At 35.5% G+C, this 15,235-nt stretch overlaps 1 protein-coding gene across 2 annotated transcripts in view; it reads right to left on the reverse strand.

Moving 5' to 3' along the window:
* LOC121315938 (solute carrier family 25 member 46-like) overlaps positions 1-1,830 on the reverse strand; it is a 28,074-nt gene extending 26,244 nt beyond the window's left edge. For both annotated transcript variants that reach the window (XM_041250567.1, XM_041250558.1), the window contains exon 1: positions 1,405-1,830. In XM_041250567.1, coding sequence (XP_041106501.1) covers positions 1,405-1,651 — 247 coding nt within the window. In that variant the 5' untranslated portion in view covers positions 1,652-1,830. The remainder of the gene's footprint in view (positions 1-1,404) is intronic.
* Between the last annotated feature and the right edge of the window lie 13,405 nt (positions 1,831-15,235).

A 15,235-nucleotide genomic window follows, 5' to 3' on the forward strand; every position in this document is an offset into this window, starting at 1 on the left:
TTCATCTTCCAGGAGGACAATGACCCCAAACATACAGCCAAAGCCACACTGGAGTGTCTTGAAAACAAAAAAGGCAATGTCCTGGAGTGGCCCAGTCAAAGCTCGGACCTCAGTCCAATTGAGAATATGTGGAAAGAGATGAAAATTGCTGTTCACCAAAGGTCCCCATCCAACTTGACGGAGCTTGAGCAATTTTGCAAAGAAGAATGGGCAAAAACTGCAGTGTCCAGATGTGCAAAGCTGGTAGAGACTTATAGACTCATGGCTATAATTGCTGCCAAAGGTGCCTCTACCAAATATTGACTCAAGGGGGTAAATACTTATGCAATCAATTATGTTCCGTTTTATATTTGTAATTAATTTAGAACAATTTGTAGATTTTATTGTTCACTTTGACATTGTGGACTTTTTTTGTGTTAATCACTGGCAAAAACTCCTAATTAAATCCATTTTGATTCCATGTTGTAACACAATAAAATGTGGAAAAGTCCAAGGGGGGCGAATACTTTTGAGAGCCACTATAACCCTTTAATGAACAGCAAAGGCTATCACTGACGTTGGTTGCACCTTGGGAGTTGTGTTTTAGTTTATTCAGCACTGTGTGATGAAAGAAGAGTTTGGCAAGAATATGTTCAGATCAACATTTTTCCACCTCTCTATCTGGTTGGTTTTCACCCTGCGCAGAAACTAGGAAAACATTGTTTTTTGAAGCAAACAGTTGTACAGTTAGTGGCCAGTGGTCTTGTCACAAGCAGTTGACATTCGGTGCACCTTGATTGATATTACTCAATGGGTTTAAAAAAATAATAATTAAAAATTGTCATGTCTACAGCACTGGTTTAACATCATTAGGGGATGTATGACTTTAGATTATAAAATATGTTGAACCATACACTAGGTTGGCTTTCACTGAACAGCATACCACTAAACTGAGCTAAACACAGTGGGCCGGGGTAAGGGTTATCAACTCTGCAAAATTATTCAAGATATAGTATGAAACTAGTGCAAATTCGGCGCCATGCCAACACTGTAACATATCAGGTTCAATACAAATATTTCAGTATCCAGTTTGTTTTTTGATGCAAAAAGCCAGTCAGTGGCTCCGTAAATATTTTGGGTTTAAAATACAAATATATATTTGAAGTAAAGTGGGAATAATTACTCACCGAGAACCGCATTGACAACAATTTCTAGAACCGGTATGACACAGGCTATCCAGCTGTGCAGCTGACGCTTGGTTTGTGTAATATTATTTATTTATTTATTTTTTTTAATAAGTAAAACGTAGCATTGAGACTTTAAAATATTACTCATTGTGTATACATCGTTTTTTCATATACGTTCATATACTTTTGTTTTGAATGATTCACCAAACAGCTACACTTGACAGTACTGCTCGCTTACCACCGGATGGTCCACCCTGTACCGAATCATCACTGGGCCACTGGGCAATAGGTGTAGCTGGGCCATACTGGGGGGTTCTTTCTCCCCAGTGGAGGTTCCTGCTCCCGGGGATGTCAGGAGGTGTTGACACCCAATGTGGAATATCCGTGCTGGATGAATTATTAAATGACCTTGCTGCGAATCCACTTCCATAGGGAGGATCCTCTCTGCCCCTATAAGTTAAACTCTCGGGTCGCTGAGAAATCATAGAGTAGACAAGAGATGCACAAAATAACGACAGCAAAAAAAAAAAAAAAAAAAAAAAAAAAAACGTTACGATGAAATTTGTAACGTGTTCACTATATCAGAAATGGTTACAGTGTTGACAATAAAAACAACATCAGACCTCTTCCTGCAAAACAATGAAAGAGAACTGTCAACCTCGCACACTCTCTGTATAGACAGGAAACATATCTGCCCCATCCGCTTTGTGGATGAGAAGGATTATGGGAATAGTAGTTAATAATAATTAAAAAAAAACAAAAAAAACCCCAAAACAAACAAAAAAAAAAAAACAAAAAAAACAAAACAAAAAAAAAAACCCATTTAAATACAAAGGTAGAACAATTTCTAGATATAAGTTATTTTATCTTTTTCTCAGATACTCCTATATTTATAAAGTGAGTACAGTTGCCCCCAAACCCCGTGAAATTGAATATATTGTGATGATGTGATGACGTTAACAGTAAGAATTTTGACAAAGGCAGACTTTGTTGTTTTCTTAAAACAGTGCTGTAATAAGCATAACACTACTATATAAATCTGTATACGTTTTACGTAAATATATAGTTAAAAATGGTTATGAGCTACACATAAATCTATTTTATGACAACAATCCTATAGTTTCTCGTCGCAGTATATGTGTGTGTATATATATATCTATATCTATATATATATATATAATATCATTATATATCATTATAGACGATATTAGATATAAATAGATAATATATTTCTCTTTTATCTCTATTTTTTTCCAACCTAAGGGTTTAACCATGCTTGTGCAAAACGTACACTGCAAAGAACAGGCTATTTCTTACTTGGATTGTTATATCGCCCTTCACAGTTACTTCACAGTCTCTGTCGTTCACGTGCAGAGTGTAACTTAGTTTTTATCTTTTTAAAAATTGGATTTTTAAAAAGGCTCAAGAAATGGAAGGTCAACAAAGAAAATTATGCCGTGCATAGGTATAAAGTGTTTATAACTACTTTCTGCATAAACAACTTATGTATTCGTAGCATCACCTGTGTGACTTTAAATGGCTCTTTACGTAAGGAATATCCTACTTGCTTCTAGTCCTTTTAAAATACTACAGAACTACCATTAACAGTTACCTAAAAAGATAGAGGGTTTGGTCATCAAAGCAGCCATTTTATGGTGCCAGTGATAGCGCTCCAGAGGTTAAAAACATTACTCCATTAAAGTGTCATTAATAACATCACTGTCCGATAGGGTTACCTTCTGTTCTGGTTTTTGAGGTTGATTGCCTGGGACTAAAATATCTTGGGTTTTGTGCATAACCTAATAATAAATTCACAGTGCTCTTTGGTTAGAAAGAAAATGCAAGGCTAACCCTATATATCTGGAACACACCATTTTCTATATGATAAAAGATTTCCATTCCTAGAACATGCCTCGAACAAAGCAACTGCCTTAATGACAAGTGTTTTTTTTTTTTTTTTTTAATTTTTTTAATTTTTTAAGTTAAGATATTTCTTCTCATTTAGAAACCCGTTTGAAATTACTGAAGAGTTTATCGTGTGTTTTAACAATGCACCTGAGCCTGCTGAGCAGGGATGCTTTCTGGACCTGACCAGAAAAATACTCAACCGCACCAAGGTAACTATGTGGCAATAAGAGACACACTATGTACTTGTAATAATAAGTGTGATGTACAGACAGATGTCTCCATTTATCTTCAGGTACACTACCATATTCAGAACTAACACTTGTGTTAGTGATTACTTAAAGTGGTTAAAGCTAACAAAATCATGCCAGGAATTTTCCAGGCAATCCATGCCATTCACTTTATAAGTCATAAATGTGCAGGTTGGAAGAAATGGTGTTTTATCAAATAGGAATTTTAATTTTAAAACATGATGCTGTGTCTGGTACTACACTAAGGTAAATATCTTGCTTTTAGATTGTTAATTTCATGGCCATTTCATGTAATATTGTCCGGACCCCTTCAGCCCCTTCTTTCCTGTCAGTAACCAACAAGCTGCTTTTCTAATGTCTGACATTTGCAGCCCGTAACATGCTTGACCCCGAAAACAAATTGCTGAGGTGAAATGACTTGCGGAAGTGCAAGTGTAACAAATTTCCTGGCAGGCAAGGCAAGCAAACTGATATTTTGCTTTTCACAGTACAGTAGTACCAGATGTCATTTTTTAAAATGAAAATACATGTTTGTGATATCGTATGTTTCCTTTGAGCGCTGGCTCTGAATATACCTTATAAAAGTTTACCATAATAAAAGGGTAGTAAAGCATGCTGAAAGCACAGTAAAGCACAGATGAGCGCGGTGAAGACTAGAGCAGTATGGTAAAGCATATTTAAAACATAGCAAATCCTGATTAATACATAGTGTAGCCTTGGGAAAAGCAAAGGAAAACTGCAAAATTACTGTGCACATTTTTATAAGGGATGACCATTATGCTGTCAATAAATTGTGGTAAAGAATGTCTGAACCAAGTTTTATCACAACTGTAAAGGGTTTTTTTCAAGCTATATTAAAAATGTAGATGTAAAATGTAAAACACAGATGCATGACCAACAGTATTATACATGCCATCATTAGCTGTTTGTAATTATTTTAATATTGCTTAAAATTGTACCTCTTTTTTATATTATTTTGTCCACTTTGATAAATGAAACACTACAGTACATTCATGCTTTTTTAAATGCTCTTTTATAACTTAGAGCTAGGTTGAGTTCACTCGATTCAGGAAATCATGTTGACCTACCGCTAGCCTGGTCAGAGCTATTGTTACTGGCACTATGCAGAGGTAAAATACAAGAAGGTATGTATTTACTCTTCCAGGTACTCACTTTACCTTTGGATCAGATTTGCCATTGAAAATTTGAGCTGTGAAGGGGAATAGTTTTACTTTATGTATTACATTTCAAATCAATTATCAGAACTTTCTTAAAGACAAATTTACCAGTTTTAAAAATCTAGTTAAACAAGTGATCTTAAATGGAATTATATAATCTGAATTGTCCTAATATTTAATTTCTTATCTGTTTAATATCCTATTAGTGTTTTTAATCCATTTCTATTGTTGCTTCTGCTTCTAATGCTTTTTTGCCATGCATATTAATTATTCCAGCAAGCATTGCTCCTGAAAAAACTCCCCAAAGCTGATTGTGGGGAAGCATTTGAATGTTGCACAGTGCACTATGCAGCAGTTAGAAAATACTGTAAGTATTAGAAAAAAAATAGTGTATGATATAAAGTGTTCCTTAAACAAGAACATATCATTTTTTAGATTCAATAGGCAGGTATTATTAATATAAGCAGTGATTGCTAACTCCAGCATGCTAACACAAGTTGGAACTTTAAATACAATTCAAATACTGTAAAACTAGCAATTGTGTCATGAAAATCATTACAATTGTTGTTTTACAAATACTTGTTAATGGTTTGTTGTTTGTTTCTGTTTAAGAATCATTAGATATTCTTCTAGTTTCTGTGGACCATGCTCCATTTGACCCAGAGCAACTGCCAGTCCTTTTCTACATTGCAGAGTCCATTTTTTACTGGGTATGCAATGATACCATGCACAAACCCTATCTGTACACCTGTGAAGTCAAGATGCTAAAGGTAATTCAGAGTTACATTTTGGTGTTGAATATTGGCAGGTCACCAAATCAAAAATGATGTAAAGCCTATAAAAAAGTTATTTTTTTTGTTTGTTTTTTTTCAAGACATAAGGCTACATATTTTTTGTGCCCACTAGATGTCATTGTTATGTTATATAGACAAAGGAGATCAGATGTATGGTTTCTACTTGTTACAGACTTACTTCTTGCTACAAACTGATTTGTTGTATTGTTTATTTGATCTAATGAAAATGTATGTGTGTGTGTGTATGTTTTCTAAATAATGTATTTGAACTGGCAGAATTATGTGTATACATCTTTTTAACTATTTTAAAAAAAATGTACAGTAGGTACAATAATAATGTTTTATTAGATTGTTTTATTAAGCATGTATTTCAAACCATTTAAGCTGACAACGTCAGATTTTCAGTGTTATGGAAACTCTGCAGACAAAATGTAACAGCACCTTTCACTTTGACCTGTGACCTAATGTGATGGCCATAGTGTGTGTTTCCCTAGGTTACATTCGATCATGGGTGTCGTACATGAAAAAATTAATCCTTTCCTGACAGATTTCTGTTCACAAACTATTTTTTTAATGATTACAGGTACATTTCGGAATTTGTTACTGTAGTTTTTGCATCGCTGTATTATTTAATCAATAATTTCCCAATTTTTCAACAGTTTGGATTTCTTGTCTTTTTGAGACTTTTTGTATTTCATCTCTCTGGGCACCTGGAAAAATATAAGAAGAATAAATCAAGCATTAAAACATACTTGCAAGATATGATAATGACATGTTTGTACATGCAGTACGCTGTTCCTACAAGTTCTACAGCTATCACCATGTATTTCATTATGATAATGTGCATAGTCTAGTTTGGACTAGTTTGGGAAAAAAGCAGGGTTACCATACAATGTTTTATCAACTTGCTAGATCCTTACAAACCTTCAAAAATGTAATCTCTTCTACATTTTCCCAAAAATGTTTTCCATCCATGTAAACTGAATATAACCCTCTAGAAAATAAAGGCATACCCTAGTTTAACTTTAGGCAGACTCTTCTGCTGATCTGAGTATTTGCTGATATTAACCCATTAATCCTGGAGGAGAAAAGAGACAAAAATGAAATTAAGTATATTTCTACTACTGTATTAAGAATGGTATGTCATCCTTACATGATTCTGGTGGTTTCAGGCTTTACTCTGCCATTGTTTTAGCAACAAAAACAAAGGCTTATTGACAGGGTGTTACATGATAATATGTCACAATACAGCTCAAACTGTACAAATGGTGTCTCTTAGAATAAGATACACCCAAGTTATTGGTTGATTTTTCAGCTGTGATTGATAAGCGCATACGTGTTGTGTGTCTTTAATTATATTCGAGATGTTGTGCAAAGCGAAGTAGTTCTGGCTGCTCAAACTGTAAAATGGTGTCTTATGTAATTAGAGATACCCTGCACACAATGACTTATTTTAAAACACAAAAAAAGATTGTACTCTACAGCATTAAACTTTAACGTGTTTCAACTTGAATTGTGCCTTGTGTTCTGTGGCACATTTGTTAATGACTGGGGCACTTCATTACCGGTAGGCAGTCTGTTGTGTTCCTTTTGATTGTTACTAAATGCTCACTAAATTAGATGCTTAAAGAAGATGTCCTCTTACAAAGTGCTGCTTTTTGACAAGTTATTAGTTTTTAACGTATGTGTCAGGTAAAGAATGCAGTCCAATTAACTGAATAACATTTTATCTTACCAAAAAAGGCATTCATTAAATGTTACGTCACAGTACATGTAGACTATTCAAACTCTATTCAGACTTTAATTACAAGAAAGTAATTTGGTCTCACGAATAATTGCTTTTCCATGTCATTAAAAAATAATGCTGTTTTTTTGCACTTACAATAGGACCATTTACAGAATATACTGTAGGTGCAAATGACCTTATCAATCGAATAGACTGTTGTCACGTCCACAGAAGAATAATATGAATGGCCAGTAAACTACACACAGCGATCAAGGAGAAATTAAAATTAACCACATACAAGACTGTTTCATTTGGTGGTAGATCTGACCTGTGCAGACCATTTGTAATGACTATACTTAATGGATTTTTTTAATCGGGTTAGAAAGTGTCCAACATTTCACTTAATCCCTAAACTTTTAAAAAATCTTCTACACAAGAGAAATACTTAATGGGGAATACTTAATGATCTCTGAGTTTTGTATTATAATGGGCTGCTAGGGGTGAGAATCTGAGAGCTTCTTGTTTCATATCTCATATCATCCCATTGTTCTCTCTGGTCTACTGCATACCTAAAAAAAGGGGCCATACATGATTTGCAAAATGTCTTTGTGTGATGTTTTACAGACATATTAATGGACTTTTTTTTTTTTATTATTTTTAATGAGACCTTCAAATGAATCTGCTTGTATGCTAGATTGATTTATCATTAACCCATTCAGTACCAAATTAATTTTTCTTTGAAAAAAATCAAAACACATGTTATTTATGTAATTTGATACATTACATTTAAACTTAACTTTTGTGGTTAAGAATATTGGAGTAAGTTATCATAACAATATAGTTAAAGAGAGCATTTAAGTAACAGGTAAATGTCAGTTAAAAATGCTCCAAAAATGACGAAGTAGCCTGTCCTCAAATGAGCACAATGGTTCTCAATGGGTTAAATCTACAATAATAGAATGAACATACAAATATGAACATTATTCTTAAAAAAGGTCACCCTTAAATAAATAATTGATACTGTATTTTGTAAAATGAGAGGGTATAAATCCTTTAAAGACCAAATCCATCTTTGGTATGACTGCTGGACATTTTTTTTGAAGGTTGAACCTACTGTATCTATCTCAAAGCAGCTAGCACTGGACACAACAAGGGTAATATTGAGCCAATTAAAACTGTGATGTGATGTAACAGAGCTAAACCCGAGTAACGTGTCTATTGAAATGTGGAGCTCCATTTTAGTCCTCTACAGGTTCACACCCCTCAGACACCGATGAATCTGGCCACTGTATTAATCAAATGCTTTGGCATTGTCTTCTCACTTGGTACTGTGTGCAAAACAACTTTCACCAGCTTAACTAATTTCTACAGCATCTACTGCACCTTCGAGAGGAGCTTTGACAGAAAAACTGGTATGTAACGGCTGGTTCTTCCTACTGCAAAGTCCTTTTTAATGTTAATCACTTTTAGGCAGGCTACTGCAGTCAAACAGAAAGCTAAGTTATGGGTTTCTTGCCAACAAGCAAAAGCTCATTTATCTCACAGTAACTCCACACAGTACATTTTATCTGATATAAATAAAACACTTAAGTTGGTCAATATCCATTTTATAATATACTATTTACTATTTCTGCCTACTATCCACTGTGTATCTTAGCATGCAGCATAATGGCATTAAGAAGGTAAAATGCAGGTGTTCTCAGAATATCATTACGTTATATATTGCTGTATTAAGTATTTACAGTGCTTGCTAGGGTCGTTGGGGTTGCTGGTGTTGGAGGAAGCTGCCAAATCGAACATTCAGTGCCTTCATGCCTTATTGGACCTTTCCTTGGAACTTGTAGCACAGAGACCAGACTGTCTTCAAAAACAGGTACTAGTGGTTGGCACCACAGCTGATGCTTTCATTCTAATCTCGTCCAACGAGAGTTGGGTTATAAAGTCACTCCGCCACTTTGCACTGCTGCCCTAAATAAAACATCCTGAATTCTGCTAATCTTTAATGTTCTCAATGATGTGATCCCTCTTCCAGATGATTAAGCATTTGGTGCAATTACACTAAGGCCAAGTTCTATTGCTTTGAGTTTTTTTCACTGATCAATTGCTAAATTACTGCGCCCCGTTAAAATGATACACCTCCTATATGTTCTGAATATTTAAATGCTTACCTCTTAAATATCCAATTATACCATTCTGTTGCTTCTGATAGATCATTACGCACTTCCAAGCTAATGACATTTTTCCACCATGGGTCTGCTCCTCAAAAGGTTATTAAGAGCTGAATTTCTCAAGTTAGTCACAGCTGCTTTCTCTTTGGCAACTGTGAGTTAATAATTGGAAAACTTCAGAAATTACTGCGGCACAACCCTCGTTTTCAAACCACCTCTCTCCAGACGCTCTAGTCCAGTATAAAAGTGTTTGCAATAGAAAATCCTTGAAAAAATCACTGTTTCAGGGAGAAGAAATTACTGGTGGAAACTCCAAGTGAACCCTAGCGGTCATTTCTATATGGCCTCATTACAGATCCGGAAGCCACCCTCAGTGCCAGACCACTGGCTGACTTCATTTGTGTGACAGCCTACCAGGGGTTTCTAGCATTTACCATCCAATAATTGTCCAATAATTCCATCATTGTCCTAGAATTTGAAAGCTGCAGCAATGCATACACACTCCAAATTCAGGACTTACAGCGTACAGACAACTGCCTAATGTTTCTGTACGCAGATGCTTTGTTTTGTAATTTCAGGAAAAGGTATCGTAAGTGGTTTTATCTTCCTGTCCCTGTCAGTTGGCTCACATCTATTCCATTGTATTAGCAGACATCTATCCACATGGTTCGTCTCTAGAAGACTTTATGTTTTTGACTCTTTCTGGTTTTTCCAAAACAATTTTCAGGACAAAACAGTTGAATTGTTTTTGATTACTATTAATTCCAAAGACAGGAATCCTTAGTCGCAAGTATAAAAAAAAAAAAAAAAAAAAAAAACGGATTGTTTACTTTTATTGATTAATATGGTTATATTGTTGAACCTTAAAAAAAAAAAAAAAAAAAGGTACAGCTATAAAGTATTCAGTGTTTCTACGTGCTAGAACTGCTTGGGCATTTGTAAGACTCATTTTTTTCTGATAATTTATGAGCTTTGGTGTCTGTGTTAAACAGTATTAATTTAATCATACATTATCAGACAATTTAATCATAAATGCTCAGATGACCTATGCATAATGTTTAAACCACTGTTCTAGTGTGTGTAAAAAATCATTTTAAGAAAAAACTGGGATTAATGGTGTTCCATTATCAAATCAAAAGTAAACAATAGCAATAACAATGGTATTTCCATATCTGTAAAGTATACTTTTTGCTTTTCTCTTCATGCTGTGGCAATACAGAAAGCTAATTAAAGGGAATTGAAGTTGATCTTCTCTTAAAGTAGTTCTAACCAAGCTTTAACCCCTAGCAACAATATTAGCAATACGTTGTTTTTTTCAAATACAACAGTGAAACTGAGTTACACAAGTGTACATCAAGCTTTGAAAAACTGCACCTGCACAGGCAAGGAATCATGTCGGGATACAGAATTTTATGTGGTAGAGAAACCTGAACTGTTCTGGGGCCCCCTTTTGAGTTTGCGCCCTGGGCACATGCCTAGTTTGCCTATGCATTAAAGTACTGGGATGAGATGTGAAAACCTTGGTTAGCATTTCTTTAAGGGCTTATAAACTGCAGTCATCATCCATAACATATCAGGAACAATGGTTTCAAATAAAGCAGTTCAGGGCTTTAGAGCATAACAAATTTAAAAGAAATGTGTTTTTTTTAAAGGGGTGTTTTTGTTTATCTGTAGCTGAAGAGAAAGCCTGGTCCACGCTGTGGTGAAGATTTGCCATCACTTGCATGGAGACACGGGCCGAGAGTGTCTCAGGAATGCAGCGTGGAAGGCCCTTCAGAAACAACAGAATGACGAGAAGGATGGCCGAGCTGTAGATGCTGTCAGAGTCGCAGAGGTACACTTTATATATATATATATATATATATATATATATACATACACATATATAAAAACATGATAAGTCCAGAATGTAGGAAGGTACAACAATACAGAGCAGCCCTCTCCAGCTTGTAGTTCAGCAGGTAGACTACCAGGAAATAAAGCATAGGAGAATCTAATAGGAGCTGAATATCCTGGATTAGAGGGTTGTTTTCATGGTTTTGTACCTTCAAAGACTTTTCAAAGTGAAAAAAAAAAAAGTTTAAATATTGCAAGTTAAAATGGTACTAAAGGTAATAAAGTGTCAGGGATTAGACTCTAAATCCATACAGACTACACCTTTTAAAATAGACAGGACCCTAACATGCCATTTCAATTCTCACGTCGCCTGTCTATTTGACCTTACTGGTTCCAAACTGTGAAAGATATCACCAGGGCTCCAGACGATAATGGTTTTTGGTCATGCTCCTTTTAGCTAGATTGGCGCGTGAGTGCTCTATACTGCAATATTACTGTCTTCCCCTGCAACAAAATTAATTTTTGCTTGTTTCAACACAGACTAAAAACCAGAGCACGAAATTATACAGTTATGTTCCTCATAATGCAGCAATGCCTATCGCACTGCAATATTCCTTTGACTATAGCTTTCTTTATAAAGAAGTATTATTTGAGCTCTTATCTCGCTGCTCAATATAGAATTATTCTGCTGTTTTAGTGGTTGCTTCAGCATTTTTTTTTAAAGTTCAGTGATAATCAGGCAAATGCTTATACCAGTAATACCAATTTCTACCAGATTTCTGACAAATACCTGCTTGAAAATAAATAAATAAATAAATAAATAAATAAAACACATGATTTTATAAATTCCTTGCCAATACCTTAGTTTGGAATGTCAAAATCAAGATTGCTACATATATTTGGAATGTCTTCAGTATTTCAGAATTAGAAATGCTTGCATTTCTTCACAATCTAAGCAGTTAAGTTACTTTTTGGTGGTGTGCTCAGTTATACATATTACTGTTTAAAGTATAAGTGTGACATACAGGACCAACACAAATATCCTCCATGGGCCTCATTTACGAAAGGGCACTAAATGTAGATGTAACTTGCACATTAACCCTCATAAGGACACGTCAGAAAACTGACTTTCCTGGTAACCAGGGGTCCAACTGTACTCCAGCAATAAAACAACATATAACTAACAAATGGAGTAAATGAATGAATGAAATGAAAAGCACATTATTTTGCCTTACTTCTAGCCATCGTTTTGTATAATGTGTTGTTTATCTATGCAAAATGGATAAGACACCAATGCGCACAGTTGTCTCCTATCTAGTGAAAGCACCACTATTGTGGATGATGTAGTTTATTCTAGGCATATGTCACAGGCACATGACATATCAAAATCCCCAAGCCTCCTCTCTCATTTGGTATATTGACTGTGTTCCTGCTTCTTTCCATTTTCGAGTTACAGGCACTTGAACACATCTACCGATTTGCTGCGCCTCACAGCACTGGAGCACTGAATGAGGGGGTGGTAGAATGTACACATATGGGCATGCTTGGCATCAATGGAAAGCACACAGCCTGCACTTTTTTAAATTACTTCGAAAACAGAACGCTATCTGTTGAAGCGAACCGAATAATAGTCAACAAACGTAACTTAGCAGCTGACTCATGTCACATGACTTGAGCCTTAGTTTCGGTTTGCTGTATTTTCGCTTAGTTAGCCAGGTTATCTTGTGAAGATTAAGTAGTGAGCCTAACATGCACCATAAATCAAAATTTATTGCCACATTTACTAACAGAACACATAATTTACGTGCGCACTATTTGGCTAATTTACATACCATAGCATGCGCAACTAATAATTGTGGATGCAAAATTCAAATTACATTGCGGCCAGACAATTATTTTGCACTGCATCCTTTGTAAGCTTAAGAGCAATGCAAATTACTCAACACACACAAATAACGATCTGCAATTATGATATTTAGCATCCGCACTTGCACAGTTAGGAGTACAGAGAGCAGTAGTCGCTGTTTGACATTTGTGGAGCACGAAAATACAAACCAATATGTCAGAGCGAGTGCAGCAAAGTCCTTTTGGCACATGGAAAAGAAAAGTTTTCTTAGAAGGAGCTGAGAGTCCTCACGGCTGAGGTTATGAAATGTTATGAGTCCTTACTTATGAGTCCTTATGGCTCAACAGTTGTTTGGAAAAGCCTCAGCCAACATCAGTTATGCTAAGTTGCTCCAAAGACCTTTCAAACAACCATTATCTGGAAAGCAAGTACATGGGTCAATGGAATCTATTTAATAATCTAAACAGTGGTGGATGTATAAAGCAATGCCCTTTATCTTTATAAGTGTGCAATTATTTTATGTATTATTTATTGTTTAATAAAATTGCATTTGCTTTTGGTGTATATGCTGCTCTTTCAAAAAAAAACATAACAAAAAGCAATTTGCCATCATGAGCTCTACATTAAATGAATTGATTATACCGACTTGTTGGCAGATGTTGGCCTAAAGATTTATAATCTTCTACACATAGGCTCTCTCCATGTTTGTATCCTCTGCAGACAGGAAGCAACACTCAAATGTATTTGCAACAGAAGCAAGCCTATTATGCCAATAAAAAAAAAACAGGACAGATGAAGCCATTACATGATATTTTCAAAAATACTGTCTTAATTTGTTATGCAAGATGCTTGCCAAGGACTGGCATGCAAAGACATTTCTTTTTAAATGTTTTGGAGAAAAAATATAGAACAATCCACAGCAATTCCATTGGTCAAGAAAAAAGTAAAAGCCAATAAAACAATTCTCCCAGAGGAAATGAAATCACCTTTAAAAATAACAGTGAATACAGAGCTCCTTTGCAGTGAAAGGCTAATGCACAGCTATTCACGGTACAGTCATAATTTATATCTATTCATCTGAACTCAACTGTAGGACAGTATTTTTTAATGAAATGTAAGATATGGCCATTTATCTTCTGCCTCTTCCACCAGCGCACAGCCGCAATGCAAGGTGTGAGTAATGACTGCAATTAAAGATTGCAAATTTGAAAATACTTTACATTTTCAAATGATGCTTGGATATTAAAGAGTCACATATGTCTGCGTCTGAGAGCAAATTTGTGATTTATGCATGCAGATTGCTTAGTAAATGCTAACTCTGTGAGAATACCACTCAGTTGTTCAGGTTTGTCCTGAGCCCAGATACTTTATTAGTAAATATACATATGACAGTGTTTGAGTGCTTCCTTTAGTGATGTATTTACCCACTGTCTCCAATCCCTTGTTCAAGAAAAATAAAACAAGCCTGAAGCTAATGTTTATCCCTGTCATGGCTGTAAACACAAATCCTGGTCCATCAGTAAAATTAAAAACGAGATCATCATAACCTACAGTATATCGACAGTAACTGTGACTGACAGCCTCCATACACCTCCAGATTACAATAACTTGTTGAATTTGTTACAGGTGAATAACCTGTGTAAAAGGAGGCCCTTAGCAAGTTCCAGCACAACTGGATAAACGATTCTCTAGATACATGTAAGAGATTTACTAGATCTGTGTGACTAACATAGGCATGATACTGTAAGTGCTCCTAATGATAATGAGTGTCAGGGGGCCATAAAAACATTATTACATCTAAAAAGAAAGAAAAAAAATCGCAAAAGCTGGCCTTTTTTCCCTTTTTTCTGTTAAATTGGTTTGGTCCACATTAAAGTGGTGCAGGTGCAAATTTATTGAATTCAAACTTTTGGCCATCCAGTCTTACGGGGAAGTGATTTATTATAAATAATAAAAGAGTGCATATATATATAAGTATTAAAATAATAGCGCACATTACATCCAGCTGGGATGGTGTTTATTACTCTTTTCAGAGACATTGGCACGGTCTTGAATATGTATGGTCCAAGTCACTTGCTGCTGTGTGGGTATGTCACACTATTTTCTTTTTCTTCTTTATTTTTATTTTTTTTTAAATTCTTCTAGGCTGACATCAGTGGTCCAAATCCATTCTCTAATGGGAGTTTGAAATCTCCATCAGCACCTGGTAACACCATCACAGCAGGTTATCTGTGGAGTTGCCTGCATGCTGTCCCAGGTCTACCTCCCGCCCGCTGATCCTCATCTCTCATTCCTGAGAAGACCAACAAAGCAAATACCTCCCCCCAGGACCCCCTTCCAATGCAGCCAGCTGTGAAAAAGAAAG

The sequence above is a fragment of the Polyodon spathula genome, chromosome 1 (genome assembly GCF_017654505.1).
Source record: "Polyodon spathula isolate WHYD16114869_AA chromosome 1, ASM1765450v1, whole genome shotgun sequence".
NCBI classification, from domain to species: Eukaryota; Metazoa; Chordata; class Actinopteri; order Acipenseriformes; family Polyodontidae; genus Polyodon; species Polyodon spathula.